General features: G+C 36.7%; 2 protein-coding genes across 3 annotated transcripts in view; both read left to right on the forward strand.

Annotated features, from left to right (window-relative positions):
- The first annotated feature begins 911 nt into the window (after positions 1 to 911).
- On the forward strand, positions 912 to 10,168 carry sfrp1a (secreted frizzled-related protein 1a). Its single transcript, XM_056746236.1, has 3 exons — positions 912 to 1,645; positions 4,391 to 4,471; positions 8,778 to 10,168. Exons 1-3 carry the CDS (start codon positions 1,129 to 1,131, stop codon positions 9,101 to 9,103), a joined length of 924 nt encoding a protein of 307 aa, XP_056602214.1. The 5' UTR covers positions 912 to 1,128; the 3' UTR covers positions 9,104 to 10,168.
- A 9,105-nt stretch (positions 10,169 to 19,273) lies between these two features.
- The window catches only part of zmat4a (zinc finger, matrin-type 4a), an 82,408-nt gene continuing 75,345 nt past the window's right edge, over positions 19,274 to 26,336 (forward strand). For both annotated transcript variants that reach the window (XM_056746117.1, XM_056746116.1), the window contains exons 1-2: positions 19,274 to 19,380; positions 21,578 to 21,809. In XM_056746117.1, coding sequence (XP_056602095.1) covers positions 21,723 to 21,809 — 87 coding nt within the window. In that variant the 5' untranslated portion in view covers positions 19,274 to 19,380; positions 21,578 to 21,722. The remainder of the gene's footprint in view (positions 19,381 to 21,577; positions 21,810 to 26,336) is intronic.

A 26,336-nucleotide genomic window follows, 5' to 3' on the forward strand; every position in this document is an offset into this window, starting at 1 on the left:
CAACTTAAATAAATGAAGCACATTGCTTAAATTATAGAAAGTCATCATGTGCCGTTTATTGAAAAGTTAAGGGAATTTTAGTAAAAAAATTTGTGAGACAACTTAAATAAATAAAGTACATTGCTTAAATGATACAAAGTCATCATTTGCCGTTGATTGAATAGTCAAGAGAATTTTACTTTATTTATTAAGGTAAATTCCACAAAAAGAAAAAAAAGAAAAAACTACTAAAAAAAAATAAGTGTAATAATGTTACCTAAATTTTTTTAAGTAAATAGCATGTTTTAATTTTTACAGTGTACAGCCTGCAGAATGTTGGTATGTTTTATTCAGAATCCTTTATTTAATGGCTTTACAGCGTTAGCTTTAATTGTGTTTTTAATGGCCACGAGGTAACGTAGCCTATATTTACACGGATAGCTTACTTGTGGATGCTTTACTAAAGTTTTTTATTAGAATATAGCCCATTTGAAAAATTAACACGTTCTTTGGCGGAACATTGTTTGTGTAACCATAGTTTTACTTCACATATTATGGTTTAAGTATATTAACTATAGTAAGGAAATGCGTGATTATTGTGTTTTCACGACATTCTTTATTTACACTACATGCTTACTGTAGAAAAGCCATTGTTAAATTTCGCAAGGGAAATGTATAATCGTGCACGAGCCTTCCGAAGTGCCATTGCATTCCCTCATGAATTTCAATGCACAGAATAACGTTATCGAAATGAAGTTATTAGGATCTGTTTCCACAGATGTAGCGAGACGAACTAGGGCGGGGATATTGGCTCATTCATCGGGTCATTGAATTCTTTGATTGACACTTGAGAACCAAAAGGTGCTGAACGTTTCCTATTGGTCGCCGTGGCGGTCTCAGTCTCCTCTTGTCTCTCAGCGCTGCGCATTTCAAGCAAATCTGCCTTGGCAGCGAGCCGTGTGAGTCAGCAGCAGTTACGGGCTTTCAGAGGTGGAGTTTCCACAACTTTAAAACTTTGACTTCAAAATCTTATAAATTCAGAGGTATTTGGCTTTCTTCCCCATTTTCTAGACAAAGAGGACTTCATTTCACTCAAGGCTCACCACTTGGGGGCTGCTTTGACTGGGGATCCTGAACAAGGAATTCACAATGAATTCCCTTGCATCTTGGTTTCTTTGGAGAATCATGACCTTGATAATGCCACTGGTCACGTTGAGCCAGACATCTGAGTATGACTACCATGCGGTCTGGAAGCCAGATGCGCCCATCAGTGAACGTTTCTATGACAAGCCTCCCCAGTGTGTGGGCATCCCAGATGACCTGAGGCTTTGTAATGGTGTGGGCTACGACAAGATGCTTCTGCCCAACTTACTGGAGCACGAGACTATGGCTGAGGTCAGGCAGCAGGCAGGGAGCTGGGTTCCTCTGGTACACAAAAAGTGCCACCCGAGCACTCAGGTATTTCTATGCTCCCTCTTCGCCCCTGTGTGCCTGGACAGGCCCATCTATCCATGCCGCTGGCTCTGCGAAAATGTGCGTGATGGGTGCACTCCCATTATGGAGGCGTTTGGGTTCCCCTGGCCCGAGATGCTCACCTGCGACAAGTTTCCCCAAGATGATGTGTGCATCAGTACACCTAACGCAACAGATGCTTCCAAGCCCAGTGGTGAGTCTGATTTACTAAATATGAATTTACACAGATTTGTTGCTGTAATTTATATTGGTCTCACAATAAAGTGTATTTCTGTTTAAGTATGATGAAGTGAACAGTGGTGGCAGTTCTAAGGCATGTAAGGTTGTACTGTTTGTTTCAATGTACAGTATGTACATTAAGTATTACTTTACCCATTTTACAACCTTTCACCTTTTGCCGTGTGTAAGAACTAACACCGCAAGCTTTGAAAGGCAGTTGCAGTGTTATTTCAGGGACCTGTGTCCATTTGGGGGTTTTCGGCTAGAGTTATCGCACCTTTTGTTACTTCTAAGGTTCTTAAATACCTCATGTTTTTCTACCGAGGTTAGATTTTAGGAATTTGTCTGGCACAGTTAGATCGTGTTTATTGAAAAACATCTAAAACCGAGCTTCTCTGTAAAGAATGATAGATTATTATGTGAGTATTTTCTTGTTTAACACCTGGTAGCAATTGATTTCAGTGTGTTAGTTGAGCTCCAGAACAACACTGGGATGTGTTCCAACAAAGGACCATTACATATCTATTTATTTGGTCTTATGTTGCAACACCAGCACCTCTTTATTAGACTAATTTTCTTCTGTCCTGTTTCTCTTTATAAAAATATTCAGTAAAATGACAATGAATTCATGCCTTTGTGATTAATCCTATTATTATTATGTCAATCTATTTCAATACATTGTCAAAACCCCTGCCAACCCTCCCTGATGGGCTGCTTTGCTGTGACTGTTAACACAGCTTTTCATGAGGTAGTTCAGGAAGATAATTCTTTTAGCTTAAAGAATGAAACAGACTTGAGCAGCTGTTTTCATTTAGCGATGGTACCTAAGCAGAACATTTTTATTTTTAGTGCTTGTAAAAAGAAGTAACCATTCTATATTAAATCACATATTCATAGCCCAGGAAACAAATGAACACTTGTGCAAGGCAAAAGGATTTACATTAGGATGTTGTAGTCAAGTGGTGTATGTTAGCATGTAAGTCAAGGCATCTGGCACTAGTCAAAGTTTTCCTATGGAAAGACTCAAGCCCTATAGTTGTAAGCCTCTGACAAGGGAAAGTACAACTGACTTATGTAGATGGCTCATAAATTACAAGGGAATTTCCATTTCAAAGTTACTACTCTGTGTTTTAGAATGAATAAAGCATGTTCCAAAACATTCAACCACGCATTGTACTTAAACCGTCATTTTGCTGTTTTTGATGCAAAGTCCTAAGAAATCACAACAATTGTGACATAGGATCTGAAATACCCAAAGCAGGTAGAAAAAGTTTCTTGTTAAACTTTAGGAGCACACTGTACCCAAGTCAGATGTTACAAGTTATCAGCATAATGGTCAAATTAACCAAATGACATAGATACATGAGATCCTCTTTCTCATGCCAACTCATCCTGCTATCAATTCATCGTAAATTAAAATCAGTGCCAGATAAAAGAGAAGAAAGGATTTCCTCTTTTCCTCCTCTCTGAGCCCAAACCATTTGTTCACTGTTTTCTTGAAATTCCATGCTAATAATGCCTGTGGAGAGTAACACTCTATAAGAGCCACTGAGATTTCAACTCTTAGTTTACTGCTGATTTTATCATTACAAAAAGAGAAGTTCTTTTGGCTTATGTGGAAATGTATATTACGCAGAAAATATACCTTAAGTCTTTGCCAGCGTCTGTTTTTATCTGTGTACAAATAGTCACAAAACATTTAATACATTTTTATTTATGCTTATAGTAATAGTTCATCATTTATTTTACCCACTTAAACCTGAATGACTTTCTTTCGTCCGTAGAACACAAATAAAGATGTTTTGAAAATGTTTTTAACTGGCACGCATTGGTTTTGTTTCAATATGGGGTCCGGTGCTGTTTTCTTACCAACTTATTTCAGAATAGCTTCTTTTGTGATTTTCAGGAGAAAGAAAGTCATACAGGTTTGAAATGACAAGAGTGTGATTAAACGATGAAAGAATTTTCATTTAAGTCAAACTGAATATATGTAATAGAGATGATTTTGTCCTGTTAAAAATCTTAATAATGACAATTAGCTTGAATCTAAATGTATACTTCAAAGATCTTTAAGAGACTTTTCAGAGATTTTTGTGTTTCCATGTCTGAGAGTATTCATGACACTGTATTTTTTTATTCAGTCAGCCCTAGTTTTCGGGACATTGCATCCTTTTTAACCTGCATACAATGTAACAGTAGTTTACATACATTTAAATAGCATGGATCATATTTATTTACTTTAAGTGTTCATGGGGCATTGATTTTCAATCAAAAAGCTTGATACAAGTTACACAAAAGAATTCAAAACAGAAACATAAGAATTATAAATTCATTATATGGGAATTATAGAACAAATAATTATATAAAAGAGGACAGTAATATAAATGTATTTCAACTCTCTTAAGAAGAAAAGTAAGAATGACAAAAAATCCATAAACTTGCCTAACAAACAGATAACCAGAAGAGGTTTAATAACTTCGAATGACATTTCCTTTCTGTTTCAGTGAGAAATCTCTCCCCTGTAATTGTTTTCCTGCACTAAGTCAACTTTCTAACTTTCCTAAATCAACTGCAAAGTTTCCAATTATTTAGACACACAAAAATTGGACCAAATTCCAAAGCAGACAACAGAAAAAACATTTGGTTACAATTAGTGTGGATTTTGATACCAATTGTGAATTTCTCCAAACAGCCACTGACAGCATCTTTTCTTTTACAGGATACTCTCCAGTCTGTCCTCCGTGTGACCATGAGATGAAAACGGATGCTATTCTGGAGCACATGTGTGCCAGTGAATTTGGTAAGAACATCAACACATGCATCACACATTGACAAATACAGAAACACACATGCATGCTACTTTGCACTCACACACTGCATGTGCCAACACAGCAGCCCATCTTCCCCTCCCATGTTCTTTATTCTGCATTTCCAAGAGAGCCAAGACTGACATTTATTAGCTTAAGAGAACAGCCAAACTCCATACTGAATCTACTCACCTATTTCTTAAACCTCCCCAACATTCCTGTACAGATGGCTGTAAAGAGTTTGCGTGGTTTGAAGGTTTTATCTACATATTCAACTTTTCATGGACTCTACTTAGTTTATTTAGTGTTCATTTAGTTTAGTTTGCCTTTAGCTAGTGTTAGTGTTGAATCATAACCTTGTTTAGCCATAAATGTTGAATGCCAAAATGTTATTTCATTTCATGGGGCATTTTTATATTTGGATGGGATTCAAGCACTTTTAGAGTCATTGGATCACCGTTTTGTTATTTTGCACATATTTTCCTTTACTGTCTTGACTGCCAAATCCACACAACAATGCAATGGTTTTAAACACTTAAAACAGCAGAAGCAGAATGTTGTAACCCTTGTAAATCAATGTCATGGTTTGGATTACCCTTTGAGAAGCCACAACTGTTTAACTAATGAATTGAGGTCATTCACAGAGGCCCTAAAGTCTTTATTTGGCTGTTACTAACAGCTCTAAATTGGGATGTTTGCTGTCCAGTCTGGATGTGACAACAGCCCAGGGGTTGACCTCTGGGCAAAGTTTGAGTTTAACCCTTTCCGTAAATCAGAATACCATCAGATTCCAAATAATATTTCATATTTAAAGTTATATTTCGTTTTTAGAATGTTTTGAACATTAAAAAAATTCACACATTAATCTCTCAAAGAACAACTTATTAATTATTTTTCTTGCATTTCCAGATCAGATATAGGTTGAGTTTTAGCATGACTTAACGTTTAGATTTGAGAATGCTTAACAACAATGATGGTTAAATTAGCCTATAACTGCTGCCATTATGGCCAAACACAGCATGAGTCACCTCAACAAAAGGAGAGCAGTGCAGGAGTGACTTCCTGCTTGCTTCTGAAGAAAAAAAACAAAAGCTGGTTTTGCTTAGCCTCTAACGAACCCATAAAGCTGCATTCAGTGATTTAAAATGGGTAAACCATCTTTTGAGAGCTGGAGCCTTTCTATGGACAGCTTAATGTAAACCAACCCCACTGACACTCTCTCTGTGACCTCAGTGCTAAAATTCCCATCAATTACATTGCTAAAGACCGACTTTGCAGCAAATCGCAAAAGATATTGAATAAATGTATAGAGTAGTCTCAGAGGAAGTGTGCTTCTTAAATGCATCTGTTTTTCCCAAAACTTTGTTGAACAGCTTTGCTTGTCATGTATTTAAGCACAATCACCTTTTGTAACAGGAATGTTGAAAACAAAATCATACAGACTTCAGGCATATAGAGTTTTATTGCCTTCCCAGCTCTTTTCTGTCCAACAAAAAAACATTAGCACACTTAGTTGGCTGTCTTAGTTGGCTATCTTGTGGTCAATGATCCATGCTCAACGTTCCTGTAGTAAAACTGTATGGTTTAGCACCATCTTTACGAGAGCTCACCCTGGGTCACAGGTGCCATGTTTGCAAATAGTTCCAATCTAAATTCTTCCCACCGAGTTAATGGCATCATTACATCTGGCTGTGGATCAGTCTCTTATAATGGACAGAGGACACCAGGTCAAATGTCAGGGGCAAAAGGTTACTAGGTTTTTTTTAAAAGCAATGTTTATCAGTAGAAGAAATGATGACAAATGTTTTCTTTCCATTAGAAGGACTAATATGGGCTAAGGACTAAAAAGGACTAATATTAATACTAATTAATAATAAGGAATACTCAAGCTATCAAAACCAAAAAAGTATCATTACATTGCCTCTGTGCTTAGAAATAACATTATGATGGTTGCTTGATGTTTTACAGGATATAATTAACCTTAGTAAACTTAGAAGTCGAAATGTCTGCATAAATAATAGAGGATGGTGTTGCAACTACATCAACTACTGTACATATGGATGTGTACATTATCATATGTCAGTAAACTCATTTTGCTGTGATGAATCTGTTTGAGAAGTGGGATGCTAGTTAACCCACGTCAACTCAAGTCTTATCAGTTTTAGACATATTAGGAAAGCATCTCACCTGCAAAACTAGATTTATGTAAACTATTGACTTCCTTTAAGCCTAGAACACTTAAAAGTGATAGTTCACCCAAAAAGGAAAACTCTTGTCATTTCAAACCAGAATGCACAACACAATAGAAACTTGGTAACCGAACAGCGCCGGCATCCATTCACTTCTATTGTATGGACACAAAACCAATGCAAGTGAATGGGTGCCAGTTAACAACATTCTTTGAAATATATTCTTTTGTGTTCTGCAGAAGAAAGGCATACAGGTTTGAAATGACAAGGGTGAGTAAATAATGGCAGAATTTTCAGTTTTGGGTGAACTATCACTTTGACTAGATAGAATTAGAAATTCTAACTCTATTAGAAAGTCTGGGGATAAGTATAAGCTGTGAGACTGAAGGTTTTTAACTGTAACCGAGAGTTCAGTGTAGTTCAAGCTAGATTTGAACTAAGATAAAGCAGTTGTGGGAGGTAGGCAAGGCTTTTTCTAGTCCGACTTGATAATTCTTTAACCTTCAGGCTGTTTTTTTATTTCATCAAATGCTAAGCCCCTTTATAGACTTTGGATCAAGCTTTAATCCCTTCCATGTGCACTTATAATACTGGGAAGATTCTGTGGAAGTACTGCAACATTCGTGAGCAATGTAATGGACGGAGATGAGGGTTGCAGGGTTCTTGCAGAAATACAACCCATTCCTTCAGGCAGCTCTTTGAATGATTGTCTTTAGGTGTAAAGAACTACTCTCTCAACAAGTTCCGACTTAAAAGGGTCTTCATTTCAAACACAACTATCTTTGGCAAAAATCCAGCATTACGTTCGCTCGCTTCAGGCTGCGGTGGCTGCAGGTATCCTGTTGAACCTTGACAAGTCAAGGTTCAACAGGATAGGGTAAGGATTTAGTTTCATTATGGTCTGCCCACTGACAACCAATGGAGACTGATCAGGTTGTTAAAGCATAATTAGCAGTAAATCTCTAAACCAATGTCTACTCTTTTCCACGGGTCTTTAGAATCAGGCTGGTAATTGCACAAAATTCTTCTTGAAGTGGCAGAGTGCCTGAAGTTCATCGGTGGGTCATTGATATTCGACCACTAAAGCTGATAAGATGTTACATGTTGATTAACCTAGAAAAAAAATCACCCATAAGGAGGTGTAAAGTTTGGACTCTGGCAGGACCACCATGTACAGTAGTTGACTTACGCTTAGCTGGAGTATCGAAAGGTTAAGGAAATAAAACGATTAAGAGGTTAAAGAGAGTTTACTGAAAGATCAGACAGATTACAACAAATCTTAGAATGTAAAGGAAGATTAAATCAACAGTTAGACAATAAGCAGAGCTGCCATTTTAAAATAATGTTAAAGGAAACTTAAAGACATTACATATGCCTCTTTAACAACCCTTAAAGTAATACGAACATTTTATCTTGACGTTTTTGATGTGTGATGATGAATGATCTGTTAAAAACACAGAGACCATTTCATCTGACGCCAATATGTCCATCTAGAAAAATGTTGACCCTTGACTAATGGCCCTAAGCTTATAAGAGAGGTACTCTACGAAACAAAACCTATGGGATCCGGTTACGTCTGTTGGGGCAGAGGGCAGTGAAGCTGCAATTTAGGACATTCTTGCCCCTGGGAAAAGCATTCTGCAATAAGAGCAGATTGGTTTGCATGGATATCCACACTCTTTCTTGAACTTGACAGAGTTCATGACATAGAGACCACTATCATTATGGGTGCGCCCTAGGACCATTGGCAGGAAAGACAGGCCTGATATTGATTACACCTTCTCCTCATTATTCTCCATTCCTTCATCTCTCTTTTGCCCTCTACATTACTTAGCAGTCTAATCTCTCTTTAATGGTCTTGGACGTTTGGGACCTGCCAGCGATACCCTACTGCAAACCAAACCAGGCCTCTGTGAGCCCAGCACATGGCCTGGGGATTAGATGACTGTGTATAGAAGGCTGTCTCGGCATTGCAAAATCAGTGCTACAATTACATTAAAAGAATTATATAAACGCAACATCACACTAGCAAACATGCTCTTACAGCTGTATTTCTAGCATGGCAAGGTTACTTTCCGAAAGCTGATTCTATCTTTTTCTTTATCCACAGCCATAAAGACCAAAATCAAGGAGGTTAAACGGGAGAACATGGATCGCAAGGTGATTCTGCAGAAGAAGAAGAAACCTGTAAAGCTGGGCATTTTGAAGAAGAAAGACTTGAAGAAACTCACTCTATACCTGAAGAATGGAGCCGACTGTCCTTGTGCCCAGCTTGAAAATCTTGGAAACACATATCTCATCATGGGCCGCAAAGTGGACAAACAGTACCTTCTCACCGGCATTCACAAATGGGACAAAACTAGCAAAGAGTTAAAAAAGACCATGAAAAAACTCAAAAGCCACAAATGCCCTGCTTTTGAGAATGTCTTCAAATAAACATTCTCCTCACACTTCCTTTATGGACTTGCACATGCAGGCAACCTGAAATATTGTTTTATTTTCCATTGTTTATATACATTATATATATTTCTCATGTATTTTATATATACAAAGTGTTTCGTCTTGGGATCTGTCTTGCTTTACTGAAGAGATATCGAATAGTACAAATGACCACCAAATCCAACTGATAACTTTTGTGTATATACAAACATGTAACTGTTCATAGTGTTGTCAAACGATCACAATTCGTCTGAAATTGATGGTTGACCGTGTTTTTATTTTACTTATAAAAAAATACAATGACAGATTGCAGTGGATTCAATATGTTCACAACTTATTGACAAAACATTTGTACACACTGAGAAGAGTACATACCATAGTAAACAACGCTACACGTTCCTTTGAGCAATTGAATGTCATCAGTTAATGTGAACTACCCCAGAAGTTTTTGCTTTGCAGTGTGCTTTAATCTTTCCGAATAATACTATAACCTATACTGTGACCATAAACTAATCAATAGAACAATAATCAAACCTGTGTGAACAACAAACTTGTTGTCCAGGGCACTCTACATTAAGTATATGTCTATTAAATCTTGGCCACTGTGTTAAAACTCTCAACATATCCGCACCGCTTTGTTTTATATTTTCAGTCGAATATTTTTGTAAGTAATAACTATATTACATTAATAACATTTATTGCACTGTAAGTCATTTATTTCATTACATTGGTACAGGAAATGTCCATTTAATCACCCAACACTTTACTGTTTACTGTATTGCTGTAAATGTTGCAGGTGAAAGGTTAAACAAAGTTTTTTTTTATTGCAGTTGCAAACCTCTTGACATTTAAAATCCACAGCTTTCTGCTAAAATGCATGTAACCAATCAGTTAAAGAACGCATAGTGTAAAACGTCTTTTAAATCATAATGATCTTGTGTTGGTGTAGCACTCATAGTTTCACTGTTTCTTAGTTGCGTTTTTGTTCTGTTTTTAATGTTGGCAATCATTTTGTACATAAAATTCTAGCACAAATATAAAATAAAGAGCTAAAAATGTTTACGACTTTTGCACCCTGTGTTTTTTCAGTAACAGGACCAATTTTATGCTATCTTACAAGTTTTTTTTATTAATCTTGTTATTGAAATAATTTGGCCGAGAAAGATATCTGTGGTCATGTACATCTTGATCGGCCTTGGTAGCAGGATTCCAAAGCACTAGTATGACTCAATTTTCAGTTTGTAACATTAATATATTTCCGTACTGTTAATGGCGTCATATTATTTTTATTATCTAAACAGCAAAGCCTACAAAACAAAAATGTTAACAAATACAATAACATAAAAGCAAGGATTGGCTACTTGTGATTTCAATGATGTAAAATGGTATAATGTTTTTTAGCTTGGAGGATGGTCATAAATTTAAGAGATAAATTGAATGTGCAAAGTTATTCTGGAAATATTAATCTGTAAATTTGGTGCACTATGACAGATGTTTCATTAGAAAGTTTTTACCATGACAAACACTGAAACCGTCAGGGCAAATGCAGAAACGCAGACTGGTGCATACGTACCAACAATGCATGATGGCCAAAATAAATTATTCATAGAGTGAAATTGCTTCAAGATATACTACACATTTTATAATGAATAGCAGTAGGCCTATTAATTTCTGTTGTCTCAAGTTACAACTGTTAATCCTGTCTGGAATGTTGCAACCATTTTATATCAACAATGAGCGCAACTTCAATAAACCTCAATTTCACTGCTGTGTTGCAGATGATTTATAGTTTACGGTTCATGCAAAAAACAACCCAGCTCTGGAAGCAATTGCATGGATGAGTACAATATACTGTAGCAAAATTAAACGCATCGAATGCATCTTTAGCCACTCAAAGTTGATTGTTGTTTTATGCCCAATTTTGCTGCTGTGGTGCTTTGAGATGAATTTAAACCTTTTGTTTTACTATGGTTAGTAACTTTGACAAAGCGTTTCTTTTTTAGCTGTCAAGTTTATGGTGTTAACCTTAATTGATGGCATATCTGTAGAATCTATATTCAGTCAAATGTTATTTGTTTAAAATGTGACAAATGTTATAATAAGTTTGAATGTTGATCTTTAACTCTTGACATTTGAATGTTCAGGATCAGATGATGTCTTTGTTTTGCGGTCTAGCTCATTTGCCTTCTTTAAGACAACATTTTGTCACTATGAGTCAAGTTTTCCAGTAACAATAAACCACATCAACAGACCAACTAATAACTTTCAGTCCATCGAAACCAGCCAGATTGATGTAATGTTCAAATACACAACTTTGCTCACATGCCTGTAAACTGTGAAGTCTTGTTAACACTGGAAGGAAATAAAAAGCAAATCACTTTGTTGTGCATTTCCATAGAAAAATCATGAAAGAACGAAACATGCAAGAATTAAACCAAGACCGATCTCTGGACATATGGTTTTAGTAAATGACCTAGTATTGCAAAATGTATTTCAGATGTGGTTTCATCCTTGTCATAGTTACTGCACATGTCTTCAAAAGTCTGGAGAGGGAGTCAGGATGCAGCTTTGCCTTATTAGGAAACAATCTATGATTCAAACTCTCTCTCTGTTTCCAAAGGTCGAAAATCATTTCTGCTTTTAATTTGTGTTTGTTAATGTGCCATATTTACTCACTTCCAGTGGGGTTCATAATCAAGTACCCTTCTAAAATAACTGAATAATAATGAATGAACATAAACGGGTTTGAAACGTGTTTACGATTCATTCTCAGCTAAAAGACTACTCCATTCTAGTGTGTTCTGCAAGTGACAAATCCCAAAGGAGTGGTTTAAGATTAGATTCATATATACAGTAGGATCAAAAATTCCAAAAGACCACACTGAAATTCTGGCATTCACTGTCTAATCTAAACTATGTTCAATTAAATAAACATAATTTAAGAAGACATAAAACACAGCTTATGGACTTCAATCAATGGGCATCTTTAAAAACAATTTAGAGCAAATGATGCACCGATGAAGAAGACTTTCCAGTGCAACATACGATCCTGATTTATTCCTTTTCTAGAATACAGTGAATACATTCACAAACCAGTTCAGTTGTACAAACTTACTATGAAATCTGTTACAGTTTTCACTAAACTATGTTGATACTTATCATTTTTAACGAAAGAAATGTAAGAATAAAGCATTTGTACTTCTAAAAAGTAGATCACAGATGAAAAGAACACATCTGCAAAGGTTTTTCTTAATACAAAAAGTATTTAAAGCCAGCAGAACGATGGTGCAGTTACACCCCAAATAGATAGTTTACTCCACTTCATTGTCTGCCGTTCTGCAATTCAGTTTGTGTACGCTACATTCATTTACAAATGACATGCTTTCATTCGATAGCATTTCAAAAGCTTGCATCAAAGCATGTTAGACTCAGTCACCACTATCTCTGGGTACTCTATTATAGGAATTTGCTTTATAATATACTGGAATAAAGGCAACATCTTGATTAAATAAATGTAAAAGCTGAAAAAAGGAGGAATTAAAAAAAGACATAACATTGACTCTTATCTCACTGCAACTGTCACAACAGTTAGATGTAACATAGCGGTGTTCTGGAGCGAGGTGGGAGGTCTGATCCTTCGAACAGAAGTCTGATTTTGGTAAATGGACACCCATCTGACCTGGCAGAAATCCTTAAACTCCAGTAAATGTGAAGTTTTTGGTTATGACTTGATGCATTTAACTGAATAAATGCACTTATCAGAATTGTTGTGTATTATATTGTTTACAAGCATTTTGTTATTGTTGTGATAGTTAAGAGAATATTCCGATTTGTAGGAGAAGTCTTTAACATATAAATTAAAATTATGTTCAAGATATTTGGAGTCTGGGACCAGTTTATCATGACAGCAAAAGCACATTAATGCATTACAATAAAATAACTGTAGCAATGCCATTCATCACAAGCAACTATTGGTGACAAACATTTTGGAACAATTACTTTTGTGCTTAAAGTAAATCTAATATATAATTTAGACTCATGTTTATTTTTAATATAGAAAAGCTAATAATAGAAGTCAATTTTTTTTACAAAAACATAAAGTTAATAAATGTGTAAGCGCTTCACTTTTGAAATGGATGCCAGATGGATTTGGATATTACAAAGTGTTGCGTTTTCACCCAGTGCTGATTTAGTCAAATGCCTACTTAATGAAATCATTATAAATCCTAAAGTTTGTGGTAAAAAAATCTAAAATTTTGCTTAAGTAGTTCATAATGTTCCATTATATTTGCTACAGCTCCCCTGTGAAAGCCTCTAGTCTCTTGTTGCTGGAAAAAGCATGCAATTTGGCAAAGCCAGACATTTATTTAACATGAAGTATTGAGGTATAGAGACAGAAAAAACTGACCCCTCAAATTTCTTTAACCCATAGGTTTAGTTAAAGGTTCTGTGTTGCTATTGTTGGATTCCTCTGGGTATAAAAAGAGCGCAAGTGAACATGAATGTAAAAGTAATTTACAGCCTGAAACCCTCTACTTTAAGCCTCCCCAAAACCAGACGGGGAAAGAAGGTTATGGGGTTGAACTCTCTTGGAATTAGCAATAAACATTACATTGAGTAATGAAGTGTTAAGTGACCAGGGAAATTAAAATGGTAGAAACATAAATGTACAGGTAAGCAGACTGTTTTATTGAAACATGTTGCATTAAGTTTAAGAGGCTTACAATCTGAGGGAAATATGCTGTAATTGAATTTATGAATGCGCGAATATGACATGATCATAGAAATCTGGCCTTCTAGGGTCAAATGTGACTGATGAGAATGAGATGAGTGGCAGACACAGAGCCTCGTGCCCCTCACACACCAAGCTGAGGGAATGCTGGCCCCTGCAAGAGAAAGGGGCCGAAATAAAGAGGGGGTGGGGGTGTGGGAGGACAGGGTTTGCCAGCCAAGCAGCTCAGGCAACTATTGTTGGTGCACCTGGCTACAAGACTCATTTCTAATTTATAAAGTGCCTCCAAGATCTGCCAAGGGGAGCTTTATTCCTGAGGCACCTCAGACCGCTATTGTTTATTATTCCAGCCTAGCTCCCACTTACAACTGCCTGCTGTACGTTCACCAGAGACTCACTTGTGGCCTCAATTTTTCATGTTAGTGCGGAGCTCAGGAGGTTAGTCATGGTTAGACTGCGTTTTATACAGCACATACGTAGCGCAAGCATTTATTCATATTGTAAACATTTCCTACTTAAACACACCCTGACTCGAGCACATGAGCACAACCATATGTTTGTGGTAAAAAATACATCTCTTTAAAACTTAAAACTTTAAAAGTCTGTTTACCGCTATAAATGTATCACATCCATTAAGTTTAAAGGGATAGTTCCACCAAAATGAAAATTCTGTATGGCTTTGTTTCTTCTGCAGAACACAAAAGGTGACTTTTTATTGTGGTTACCGAACAACAGCGGTAGCCATTCACTTCTATTGTATTGAAAAAATTAGTCAATGGGTACACTCTAAAAAAAGGTGCTATATAGCATCATAGTGGAACCACTTTTAGTACCCTATAGCACCATATCTTGGTGCTTCTGTGGTTATTCAGGAGTTCTTCAGAGGTTCTTTGGGATAACCGAGGTGCTGTATTATATAGCACAGATAACGTATAAAGAACCTGTAAAGACCCTGTATGGTTCTCCAGCAGTTCTATATTGCACCTCAGTCATCCCAAAGAACCGCTGAAGAACCACTGAAGCACCAAAATATGGTTCAATGTGGCACTAAAAGTGGTTCCTCTATGATTACGAGCCAACAACCACTTTTTTTTGAGTGTAGGCTAACCAACATTCCATAAAGGGATAGTTCAACAAAAAAATATAAATTCTGTCATGAATTATTTACTCTTGAGTTGTTCCAAACCTGTATAAATGTATTTGTTCTGTTGAAAACAGAGAAAGGAATTTGGACGAATGATTGTAACCAAACAGTTCTTGGACCCCATTCACTACCATAGTAGGAACAATTACAGCCTTAGTCAAAAGTGCCCCAGAACTGTCTGCTGTCCTAAATTCGTCAAGATATATTTTTAATTATAAAGTAATTTGTCCTATGGTAGTCAATGGTGCCCAATAACTTTTGTTTTAAGCATTCTTCCACATATCTTTATCTGTGTTCATCAGAACATGATAGAACAACTCAAAGGTGAGTAAATAATGATTGGATTTTCATTTTTGGGGGATCTAAAACATGCTTTCATATGTTTGCATTTTGACAGCCTTTTTTATGAAGTTGCCTTTTATTTTACTTGTTTACTTGAGCTTATTCAAAGTTCCTGCAGCACCTATTACACGGAAACCAGAATGTAAAAAACAAGATTTCTAAAACATATCATGCATGTGAAGCACCCTGAAAATTACCTTCTCGCTGAAGAATGGTCTGAGATTAGATTCAAAGTAATGAGCTACAAAAAGACACATACCTGCATTTTTTTCTCCTGGACAATGTTTCTTTGTGCTCGACTTGGAGATGGAGAACTATCATCTTTCCAAGTGCCCATGGCTATTCAGAAAGAGGGAAAGAAAGGGAGACTTTAGAAAGATACTCATCTCGAGAGATTTTTTGACATTGACAGAACATTGGGTTATAACAATGACAATGCTTCGAAGATAACGCTATTTTATCTTGTGGAGAATCACAGTTTCCCTGAAGTGAAGTGCGCCAGAAGGCCGACAACTATCTGAGTCAAGACGCCCTCTGTTGGAAAAATGTGGGTACTGACAAAAATGTGAATATCGCAAACTGTCAACATTTCAGTTTGGTAGGTGCTTGTAGTTGCTTGTGGAGTGGTAACGGTTTTATTGTTTAACAAAAATCTGCCAGCTACATAGACTTTTACTGTTTTTTATATGAATATAATGACGTGTCAAGCACAACTGGTGACTTTTCTACCTCCCAGTTTTGACTGAACACTGCAGATTGAATGTCAACATGTATTAACTGTTTTATGGTGGTATATTATTCTAAACTGTACACCGTACATAGAATTTAAAGTTAAATAAAAACTTTTCATTCATTTTAACTCAAGAAAAGAAAAATAACTTGACTGGCTTGGCAGGCAATACAGCCACTGTCATTCATTTTGATGTCCTGTGTCAGAAGGTGAGATGTTGTTGGACATTTACACCTCAACCTAATACTCCGTCTGGGAAGAAGAGGGTGCTACTCCAAGTTTCAGAATGTGAAAAACAGGGATTCCAACACTAACACCACAGCCATTGGCTCTTCTCCATCCCTCTGGGCAAGACTGGCTCCCATCATGCACTTCTCTGCCAGCCCCTCATTGGCTCTGGCTGCTTTCTCTAAGTGGAAGCACCACACATTCCCAGAATGCCTCACTTTGTTTTCCAGCTCATATTTTCTCCCAGATTGTATGCTTTAATAGAGTCAGACAAGAAATGTGATTCAGGGAAAAGAGCTTTGGTGTGGAATGAAAGAGTATGAAATGAAGTGTAAAGAAGGAACCACTATACACTCTGCGGTTGTAATCCATGTTAAGTACTTTCTTCCTTTTACATTACATTATGCATTCGACGGACGCGACTTATATTACACTGTCCTTTAATTTTTTTGGTTCTGACAATGTGCAATCCCCTGGGCTCGAACCCATGATCTTTTCGTTGTTAGGGTCATGCTCTAACCACTGAGCCACAGGAAAGCAATTATTAAAAAAAACTATTTTCTGTGTGAAACGCACCATAAATTTGATGAGTCCTTGTTTATTGTTAATGGAACCTGACATTTAATCATAGGTAGCCCACAGTACATCAATGGTATTTTTCCATAGAAAATATGTCAATATAATACCCAATACCTTAAACATGGAATGGATTCAGCAGTTCAGCAAACAACACAACACCATGTTCACCTTTAGGCCAAACTGTAATAACAGTAGACCACCACATGAGGGAGACACACTCATTTGTAAGATCCTCCTGTTAGATTCACTCATCAATAACATATTTAACCTCATACACGAGCTGACAAACTCCAAGAAACATACTACAATAAATACATTAAACTGGTTATTAGGTCTACTACACTTGATCTGTTTAATCAGATTTTATCTCCATCATAAACAGCACATGTCCCCATGTGTCTTCGTTGTAGGCCTATATGTTGTATCTGCTCTTGGACAATAATATGTGGGTGTTTGTGGGCAGATTGTATGAATAGCCCAAGTCCTCTCTGCCCACAGTGTTCTTAAATCTCCCATGTTTAAGGTTTTTCAGACAATAATAGTAGATCCTGTAGGATAAGGATGAGTTTATGTGCACAAACAGACACATTTGTTTACAACAAGCACATCACACAAATATTTTGTATGAGTGCTGTATAGGTAATTCTTATGAGGATTTGTATCACATCTGAAAGTTATGCAAAAAAAAAACATGTACTACGACTACGTTGAGCTGGCCAATGTAGCACTCATGTTGTTCTTATACTGACACCTAGCGGTGTAGCAGCGCATCAGCCAAAAGTTTCAGTCGCCAAAGCAGTCAGGCGTGATTCCTTCTCTGTGTTGCTGTTTAAACAAACTGAGTATGTGAAAATACTCTTTACTGTGTGTATTGTTTAAAAGAAACAGCTCAATAAAGGGTTCATTCAGACAATGATCTACTTTGTAATTGTGATCTACTTTGTCTCGTTACCACGTCGTTTCATGCAAACGGAAGTTACTGTAGCCTAGAAAAGATTGGCGACATCTTGCGTCTCACGGGCTGCCAGTTGTAGTAAAAGTGGGTGATGGTTGATGACCGTGGAAAGAAGATAAGGAACTAAGATAAGGACATTGGACATCACTCGGTAGATCAAGAGACTGATAAGAGACACAAAGAAGACTACTAACTTAAATAATGTTGCGGTGTTGTGCGTCAGACTTCGCATACAATCGACATCAAGTAAGACTTCATGACCTAGTGCAGGTTTAAATCAGAACCCAGCATTTAAGTTAGGATAAATAATGTAAACCTCATGTGCATATCAGTAAAACTGGTTAGAAACAAGAAAGCCTCTAAGATAATATTTCTTTTTAAAATGAAAAGTTATTCTATTAAACCCTACCAACTGTTTGTGGTTTTCTTTTAATTACTGGTTTGCTCGACTACTGGAGGCTAGAAGGATTTCTATTTTCTAGTTTAACCAACTTGTTAAATTATAACAGTTAATAATAATAATATTTGGTAAACAATGTTTTATTTATAAAAAATACATGATCTACGTGGAGCAGAATGTTAAAGTAATGTAGTGGGATTATTAAGTTTGTTCAAATTGTGCTCCCACATATATTATCAAAAGCTACATACTTGCATAGACACTATTGTTGTCTGTCCTCAGAATCACCAGTAGTGTTACAGAAGAGCTTGCAGCTGTGTGACCTCAATTTCACAAGGGCTTGATTCTGCTGCACTACTGCTGCACACTTGGAGTTGTGTCAGAGGAAGAAAAATCACATCACCTCACATCATTACATTGGGCCTATTCAGTCACCCTTACCACCTATCAAACTTTTAAAAAACGCATGTGGATAAATGACTGACAGGCTCCCAGAAGAAACCAATGATAAGACTTCCTACATTTAAATTGAAAACCAAATTCTGAGAATATTCACGTTTTTCTTCAGGACACAAATGCACAAGTTCATCAAATGCAACATCGCAGTGAATCTTCCAGCTTCACTCAGCTCAGCGGCATCTCTGCTGTATAATAAATACATTTCATGTTATAGCAAATCTTTACATTCCTACAGGTGTATTCGTAGAGCATCAAAAATGTGTTGTGGGGGCAATATACTCCTTGTAAGTGAGATTTTCTTCTTGACATTGTTCTCCCCTCCCAGAAACACCTTTTGTGTCGAATGCACTGCAAAATGACATCATTTATGGAGTGTGTCTTGAATATTATGGGCCTTATTATGTGCATTGTGCACTAGAACTGACGGCTAAATCCTGCATTATGAGCTTAGTCGCAAAGCATGAAGGGTAAAAATGGGATAAAATCTAATGCTGTTACAATCGCAGCAGTCACACATTACACATCCATCTTTAAGTATAGAAAATGTCCCTGGTGGACAGACGACTCGTCACTTCCCATCCCCCATCTCGCCTTTTTTATTTTCTCTGTGTTTGTGTTGGAAGACTGGAGTTGCCTAAGGAAGAAGCTGTGACATCACTGGAGGTGACCTTGGTTTCCCCATCAGCCACGGCCGTATGGAAACTGGTATGTGTATATGTGTGTGTTCTTCCCAGTGCGTGTCTATGGGCGATTGTACTGTATTTGAAAGAGTGCGTGTGCGTGCATGTGTGAAAATGTGTGTGAGCTCAGGCAAAGAGCTGCGCAGTGGCTGTGAAGCAGAACATAAGTTTAACTTTTAAGGTGCATTTGCCTAAAGCCAGGATGGAGGACTAAACCTGATCTCCACATGTTTTCTTGTCTTGTCTAGGAGTCTGTGTCATAAACCCATATACAGAGCTAAGAAACCACAACAATTCCAGTGTAATTATTATCCCGTTGTTTGAGTCAAGCAAATGAAATGTCCGATTGCAACCGTATTGTTGGCAACGATTATTATAAATTAATGTGATTTACTTCTAATTGAACCTCATATGCTAAGTACTCAATTGCTTACACATATTTTTAGACCAAGTCAAAATAAAGACTTTCTTAATGACCCCTAGCAAACACAAAAATAAAAAGAACAAACACAAGGTGATGGCTGTCATCCGTGATGGACCCCAGGCCCTGACATGTCACATTTGATTCTGGCAGAGAAAAGTAATTTCAGCACAAAAGAATGGTTCCACACTGTGTACAATCCTTTATAGTTTACTCTCTGTGAACAGCTCCAGATAAAAGCACCAGATGGAGAATGAAATACAATGCATGACAATAACCGCTAAATAAACAATAATGCCTGATATCTGCCTTTATTTACCATCGGCAGCTATGTTAATAATGGATCATTGTTTTAGCGAAAGTTATCAGCCACATTTTCCATTTCAGGTGTTGTATTTAAAGAGTTTTTAATTGCTTCGTACATTACACCACAATGCAGTCCAATTCACCATGACTGCTTTGATCGCTTTGGTGATTAATTATGATGGTATGAGATGGTAAGGCCATTGAACGGTGAAAGTCACGCAGAAAGCAGCAGCTTCTGCTTTAAAATTTTAGATGCCTATTTACCCAGAATTCCTGTAGAGAATGTAAATGAGCTGATGGGAACATGAATTGCAGTCCGCTATAAGCCTAAGAATGGAATGAGAACAGAAGAAAAGAATATACAATCCACAGGAGATTTTCCTCCCAGGCATTCCTCAGAATCTCAGAATAGTTTGCTTCGGGAATGATAAGTAGGCTGAAGTGTTTTACTGTAATAGAGGAGTCTATTATATGATTAGGTTATTAGAAACAAGAATGTTTGTAATGTATTAACTTGTGTTTTTAACATAATGAACATTACCAAATATACAGTATATGCATAAATAAAAATGTTTTCATTTTTTAAGTATAGTAAAAAAAACATTGCACTAGGTCACTTAAATGATTTTAGGTAGATAATTATCAACTTTTGTTTTAAATGTCAACTTTTGTTTTAAATGTCGACAAAGCATTAAGTTTACAGATTCAATGTGATATAAAGGGATTACAAACCTTAATTTTACAAAGCTGAATCAGATGTTGTTTTCTGGCTTGTGAATGGAGCATCTTATAAATTTACAGCGTACTCTTTGTTGAGATTTTTTTATGATAGAGTTTTAAAGCTAATTAAGGAAAGTATAAATTAAACCAACAGTTTGTAAGTTTGGGAGGTCATGGCCACCATACATGATTCGCATTTTGCCTTTTCTCCTTTATGTAAACATAGTATATTGTAATTAGACAGAAAAGTGCTAAATTATTAGACTGCTCAATAACGGAAGTGATTATTTGCTGTTTTGCAAAGGATGCCAAAGTAGAGTTTAGCCTAAAGGCACATTCCCTTTAGTGTCATCCTGATGAACCGCTTCCCACGCAGCCTGGCATCACTTCAAATCATAATCAAAATTTATTCTTAAGGTCAATGGATTTTTTCCATGGTGAAAACATGTGGTAAAACTTTAGCTCTATTTCAGGGCAAACACTTGCCCATAGAAATGCAGTAAATGACCCAGACCCCAATTATTACAAGGTTAATGTAACAAAATCAAATGCGTATTTTTTAGTCTAAACACCTGAAACGAAAGGAATTTCATTCAAATAGGTGGAAATCCTTTTGTTTTATAAAGTGATGTCCTTGTGTTTGCATACCCTGTAACAACAGTGCATAACAAGCGTGCCCTTTAACCACATTGACTGTAGACAATCAATCTAATTCAGCATCACCTTCTCACAGGTCTTTCTAATTCGTGCACTGCCCTCTTGTTATTTATCCCAGCTGTACAGTCACTTCTGCAGGAAAAAACTACTCCAGTCGTCCAGCCAATGAAGGAGAGCGGGGCGGGGAACGCTCTGCAATTGAACTAAAGGACCGCAGGCACACGAGCATCCTCTCCTACAAACGCGTCTACATCACATAGTCAATGGATTACACCTTGTCCCTCCAAGTGCAACACCATCTGACTGTGTATCCGACGCACTTATACCAGGGCTACAGCGTAGAGTTACAGGTATGTTTTAAGAAATGAAGCCAAAGTCGGCGCTTGTTTGTTTAACGGAGTATGTTGATGCTGAGAGACAACATTTATTTTTTAAGTACATTCTTATATACTTGTCAAACACATTAACGTACTGCATATTCGTACTGTAATTTCTTTGTGACGCTCCGAAATGAGCGTGAGGTTGTAGTCTTTGCTCGAGCTCGGCAACAATGTGTCGCGTGGTGTTATGTTTACAGGAAGAGAGACAGTTCAGTTCAACACGAGAAACTAGATGCACTTCATGGCATCGTACAACGACTCGCATCCCAAATCTGTGCAGCCTTTCGTTTCTTTAATGTCTTTGATGTTGCGAGATGTGAAGATGACCCTGAAAAGGCACATTTCGTTCCACGAGTCACTCTATAGGCTACTTGCTTCGTGTCTTGACTAATACTCGGTTTCTTCAAGCTGACAGCTGTTTTATTCGCCGAAAATGATAAATTATGTATACCTGTATAATTTCAAGAATCCTGTTGACGCGTTTGTAGTGTCAGTTTTCAGTCGAGCACGCTTTGATCTTCATTTTCACCTGTTGTGATGTGTGTCATGTACTGAAATGTGAATTACGGAAGATTTGTCACGATGTCGTGGATGCTGAAACTAACTGTCCTGTAACTTTAGTAACAAGCAGGTAGCCTATTATATAAAACAGTTTTAATGTAGACCTAGATCTATTTTTAATACATGGGAAAGAGAGTTAAATAATTTCAATAAGAAGATTCACAAATATGTTGTTTTTGATTTACAGCAGCCAACATTTAATATACTTTAACACTTTTAAAGTAAAATCAAAAAATGTATAAACGAGGGGCAGAATGTTGTAAACCTTTTGTAAATCTTTTTATAGAAATATGCCCGAATATGTGTTTAGTTTTTTTGGAAAGAGAGACTGTTCCTTTAAAGTTCATTCTCTGGGTGCTGCTTACATCATCTTCATGCAGAACAATGGCAGCATTAATATTCTCTTTCATATTCCTCGAAGTGCAAATAGGCTACATGACATAAAATCAGATGTGTATAGTAATGTCTTTGTAGGAAGAGGTTTTACTCCTGTTTAACCCTGGATAGATATGTTCCGTCACAGACTAAATCGTATTGCTTTTAGCAGGTCGATGTGTTTTTGTATTAAAACATGTCAATTTGAGTGTAATAAATTGTAGAATTGTCATGTAGTGTTATATCCAAATAGATGCATGATGATAATTGGCACTTAAGATACTCATGAATTTATTTACATCTGTAACTTTACTTTCTAACAAGCTTGTTGGATAAACAGTTGTTTGGAGAGAATAAAGAGGGAAGATATGAATTATTGATGTTTTCTTGACACTTTTTTCCTGTGCAGAGGGAGGAGGCTCATCTTTAATTTCTGTTATTATGGTGTGTTAACAAATTAGCATTCTCTGCTTCCTTGCTAGAAAACAGTGTAAGGGAAGAGGAATACCACATATCCAGCATCCCTTCAATTATGTTCCTTATAACCATGTCAACTGTGCCGCTTTTGTGTGGTTTTAAGCGATAAGGGAGTAAAAGAACTTCAAAGTTTATTTATTTTAAGTGCTTTTTGCATGCATGCCACCCTGACTGCTTTATGAAACACTTTTAAAAATTAGTAAATTTATACTGTGAAATTGCAGCGGTTTGGGTGTGTGGTATAATCATTCTGAGAAACGGTACATCTGCACCACAAGGTGGCCCTGTTAGTGTAGAATCTTAATCTCCGAATTACCTCTGAAACTTAAAAAAAAAACACTCCGTCCTGTGCAAAGGGTTCTTTCAGCCTTGTAGGAGCCTGTCACACAAAAGCATTTTCTGTTGAGATTCATCTTAGTAGACTGTTCTATCTTTGCTAATGGACTGCCTTAAACTTCATAACTTGTTTACTGTGTGATAAAATTGCAGTAATTGAGAATTCAGAAGAGCTGTTTTCTGCAGATCATGATGAATAATTTATCATAATTCATTAAAATAAGAACAGTGAAGTTTTATTTTTAAAGATAAATGCATGGCCGCCTTTTCCTGTAGCTCATTGGAATGAGCATTGGGTTGTGGGTTCGATCCCAGGGGATTGCATATGCCTAAGTATAAATGTATAGGATAATGCAATGTAAGTTGCTTTGGGTAAAAGCGTCTGCCAAATGCATAAATGTAAATGTAAGACCATCATAATTCGTTTCTCAGGGCTTGTGAGCCAGCTGTGACAACCCAGTGCCTTTCCAATACTGTTTATCCACTGGAAGCTTCAAAACCCACGATTCTTGCGAAGATTATGGAGAGAAAAATGTCTTGCTAAAGCTCAGGGACACGATATTATCTTTCTCTTCTCTCTATTTCCGCTCACAAAATAATTGTAGTAAAGCTGAGGTTTAGATCATCATATCCAATATTTAATACATATATATGATTTCCTGTGGCTCAGTGGTTAAAGCAAGGACCTAATAACGCAGAGGTCATGTGTTCGATCCCAGGGGACTGCACACATAGTCAGAAACAAATGGACAGTACAATGCAATGTAAGTCGCTTTGGATAAAAGCATCTGCCAAATGCACAAATGTAGATGTGAATGTAAATATATGCCTTGTTCTTTTTACGGGAATATAATTTAGACCTATATTTATATTCAAATTAATCTTTTCTATTCAACGTTACACATATCACTTACAATAAAGTGTGTTTTATTTCTCATTAGCATTATTAGCTTGTTCTAATGCATGTTCTGAGTCAGTGAGGTTCTAGTGTGATTAGGAAAATGGGTTTTCTAATTCACAAGTTTACTAATTGTGTCATTTATAATATAGCCTATCAGACACAAAACCCCAATTCTAGTTTGTCATCTGCTTTAATTCTGTGTCATATTCTAATTGGTATGAAAATGAAAGCACTATGCAGATTTTAAAAGTGAAAAATATAGTAGCTTCAAATAAAAAGCACACTGCATAACCAATGGTTGGTGCTCATGGTCAGTTTTTGTCCTGAGACTCCGGGAATGGTCCGTGGGCACCTTAAAGACTTGAGGTGAACTGTAGTAACTTGATGAAAAACTAACTATTACATAACATGATTTGTGTGGTATTAAATCAAAAAGACATTTTATTTGGCTTTTGGCTGATTCATTACTTGGGTAAAAGAGACTTTGAATTGTCTCACCTCATGTACAGTACAGCATTGGTGCACACAGCATTGTTTTTTCAATCTATGGTGGGTAAGAAGATGCTAGTATTGTATAATGTGAATTGTAATTGTAAAATTTGGCCGTGTTTGCGTAAACCCCGAGATTGTATCTTATTTGAGTTCACAGTATTTCTTTGCCGTCCTTCAGAAACCTTGCATGTCCAAGGAAAAAAAACTTTACTTTTAAGGGATACTTCACCCAAAAATATATTTGTTCCAAGCAAGATATTTGGTAAAATGTCAGTAACCAAACCGATCTTATCCCCCATTGACTCATATAGTAGGCTTTTTATTTCCCCAACTATGGCAGTGAATGGGGGATGAAATCTGTTGGATTAAAAGACATTCTTCCAAATATCTTACTTTGAACAAAGACATTTAAATATTTAAATACTGTGATGCCAATGTTGCCAAGCAAGTTTGAGTGGCTTTTTATTGGTTACATAAAAAACTGTGTCAAACATTAAGGGTGTCTATTAATAATGATTTAATATAAATGATGTTTTATTAACAAAGTTCATGAGGAGCACAAATCATTTATTCAACCTATACGCCATCAGTCATTACATCATCTGTCCAATCAGTGTAAGAGGAAGTCCCTATAAATATAGACATGCTGTCTTTCCTTTATTCTCTCAACTGTTTTGGGCATCCCTCCACCACCCCGACTCCACACCATCGGCCCGTTTCCTACCTCAGGGCGGAAGTACCGAGTCAGTGTTTTCAACGTGCAAGTTTTCAACGTAATTACGTATTACCTGAAGTCATGTACGCGCATCGCAGAACAGAGTAAGGCAATCATTTGTGTTTATAAAACATTTTTTAGAAAATGACCATTCATTTTTGTAGATAAGACCCTTATTCATCGTTTGGTATTGTTTATAGCCCTTTGACTGTAATTTTGACCTTCAAGAGTTGTCAAAAAAATCCTGGAATGTTTTCATCAAAAACCTGAATTTCTTTTTGACTTACGAAACAAATGCATAAACATCTTTGATGTCATGGGGGTCAGTAAATTATCATGAAAATTTATTTTGAGGTGAACTACTACTTTAAAGAGCACGTTACCCGCGATCCCATTTTCAATCTTTAGTTAGCGTGTAATGTTGCTGTTGAAGCGTAAATAATACCTGCAAAATGATAAACCTCAAAGTTCAATGCCAAGCGAGATATTGTCATTAACAGAATTCGCTTTTAAAGGACTACAGAGAACGGCTGGATCGGACTACAGCCCTCTGCTTGCCGGGTACATGATGTCACTATTCCCAGTGATTTTAATAACCTGCACCCAAAAGTATGCATAAAACTGTGCGAGGCCTTCCTTA

This window comes from Triplophysa dalaica, chromosome 4 (assembly GCF_015846415.1).
Source record: "Triplophysa dalaica isolate WHDGS20190420 chromosome 4, ASM1584641v1, whole genome shotgun sequence".
Lineage (NCBI taxonomy): Eukaryota > Metazoa > Chordata > Actinopteri > Cypriniformes > Nemacheilidae > Triplophysa > Triplophysa dalaica.

Coding starts and splice junctions, on each gene's coding strand:
- sfrp1a (XM_056746236.1), top strand. CDS start 1,129: ATGAATTCCCTTGCATCTTGGTTTCTTTGGAGAATCATGACCTTGATA. Junction 1,646..4,390: donor AGATGCTTCCAAGCCCAGTG/GTGAGTCTGATT, acceptor TTTCTTTTACAG/GATACTCTCCAGTCTGTCCT. Junction 4,472..8,777: donor CATGTGTGCCAGTGAATTTG/GTAAGAACATCA, acceptor CTTTATCCACAG/CCATAAAGACCAAAATCAAG.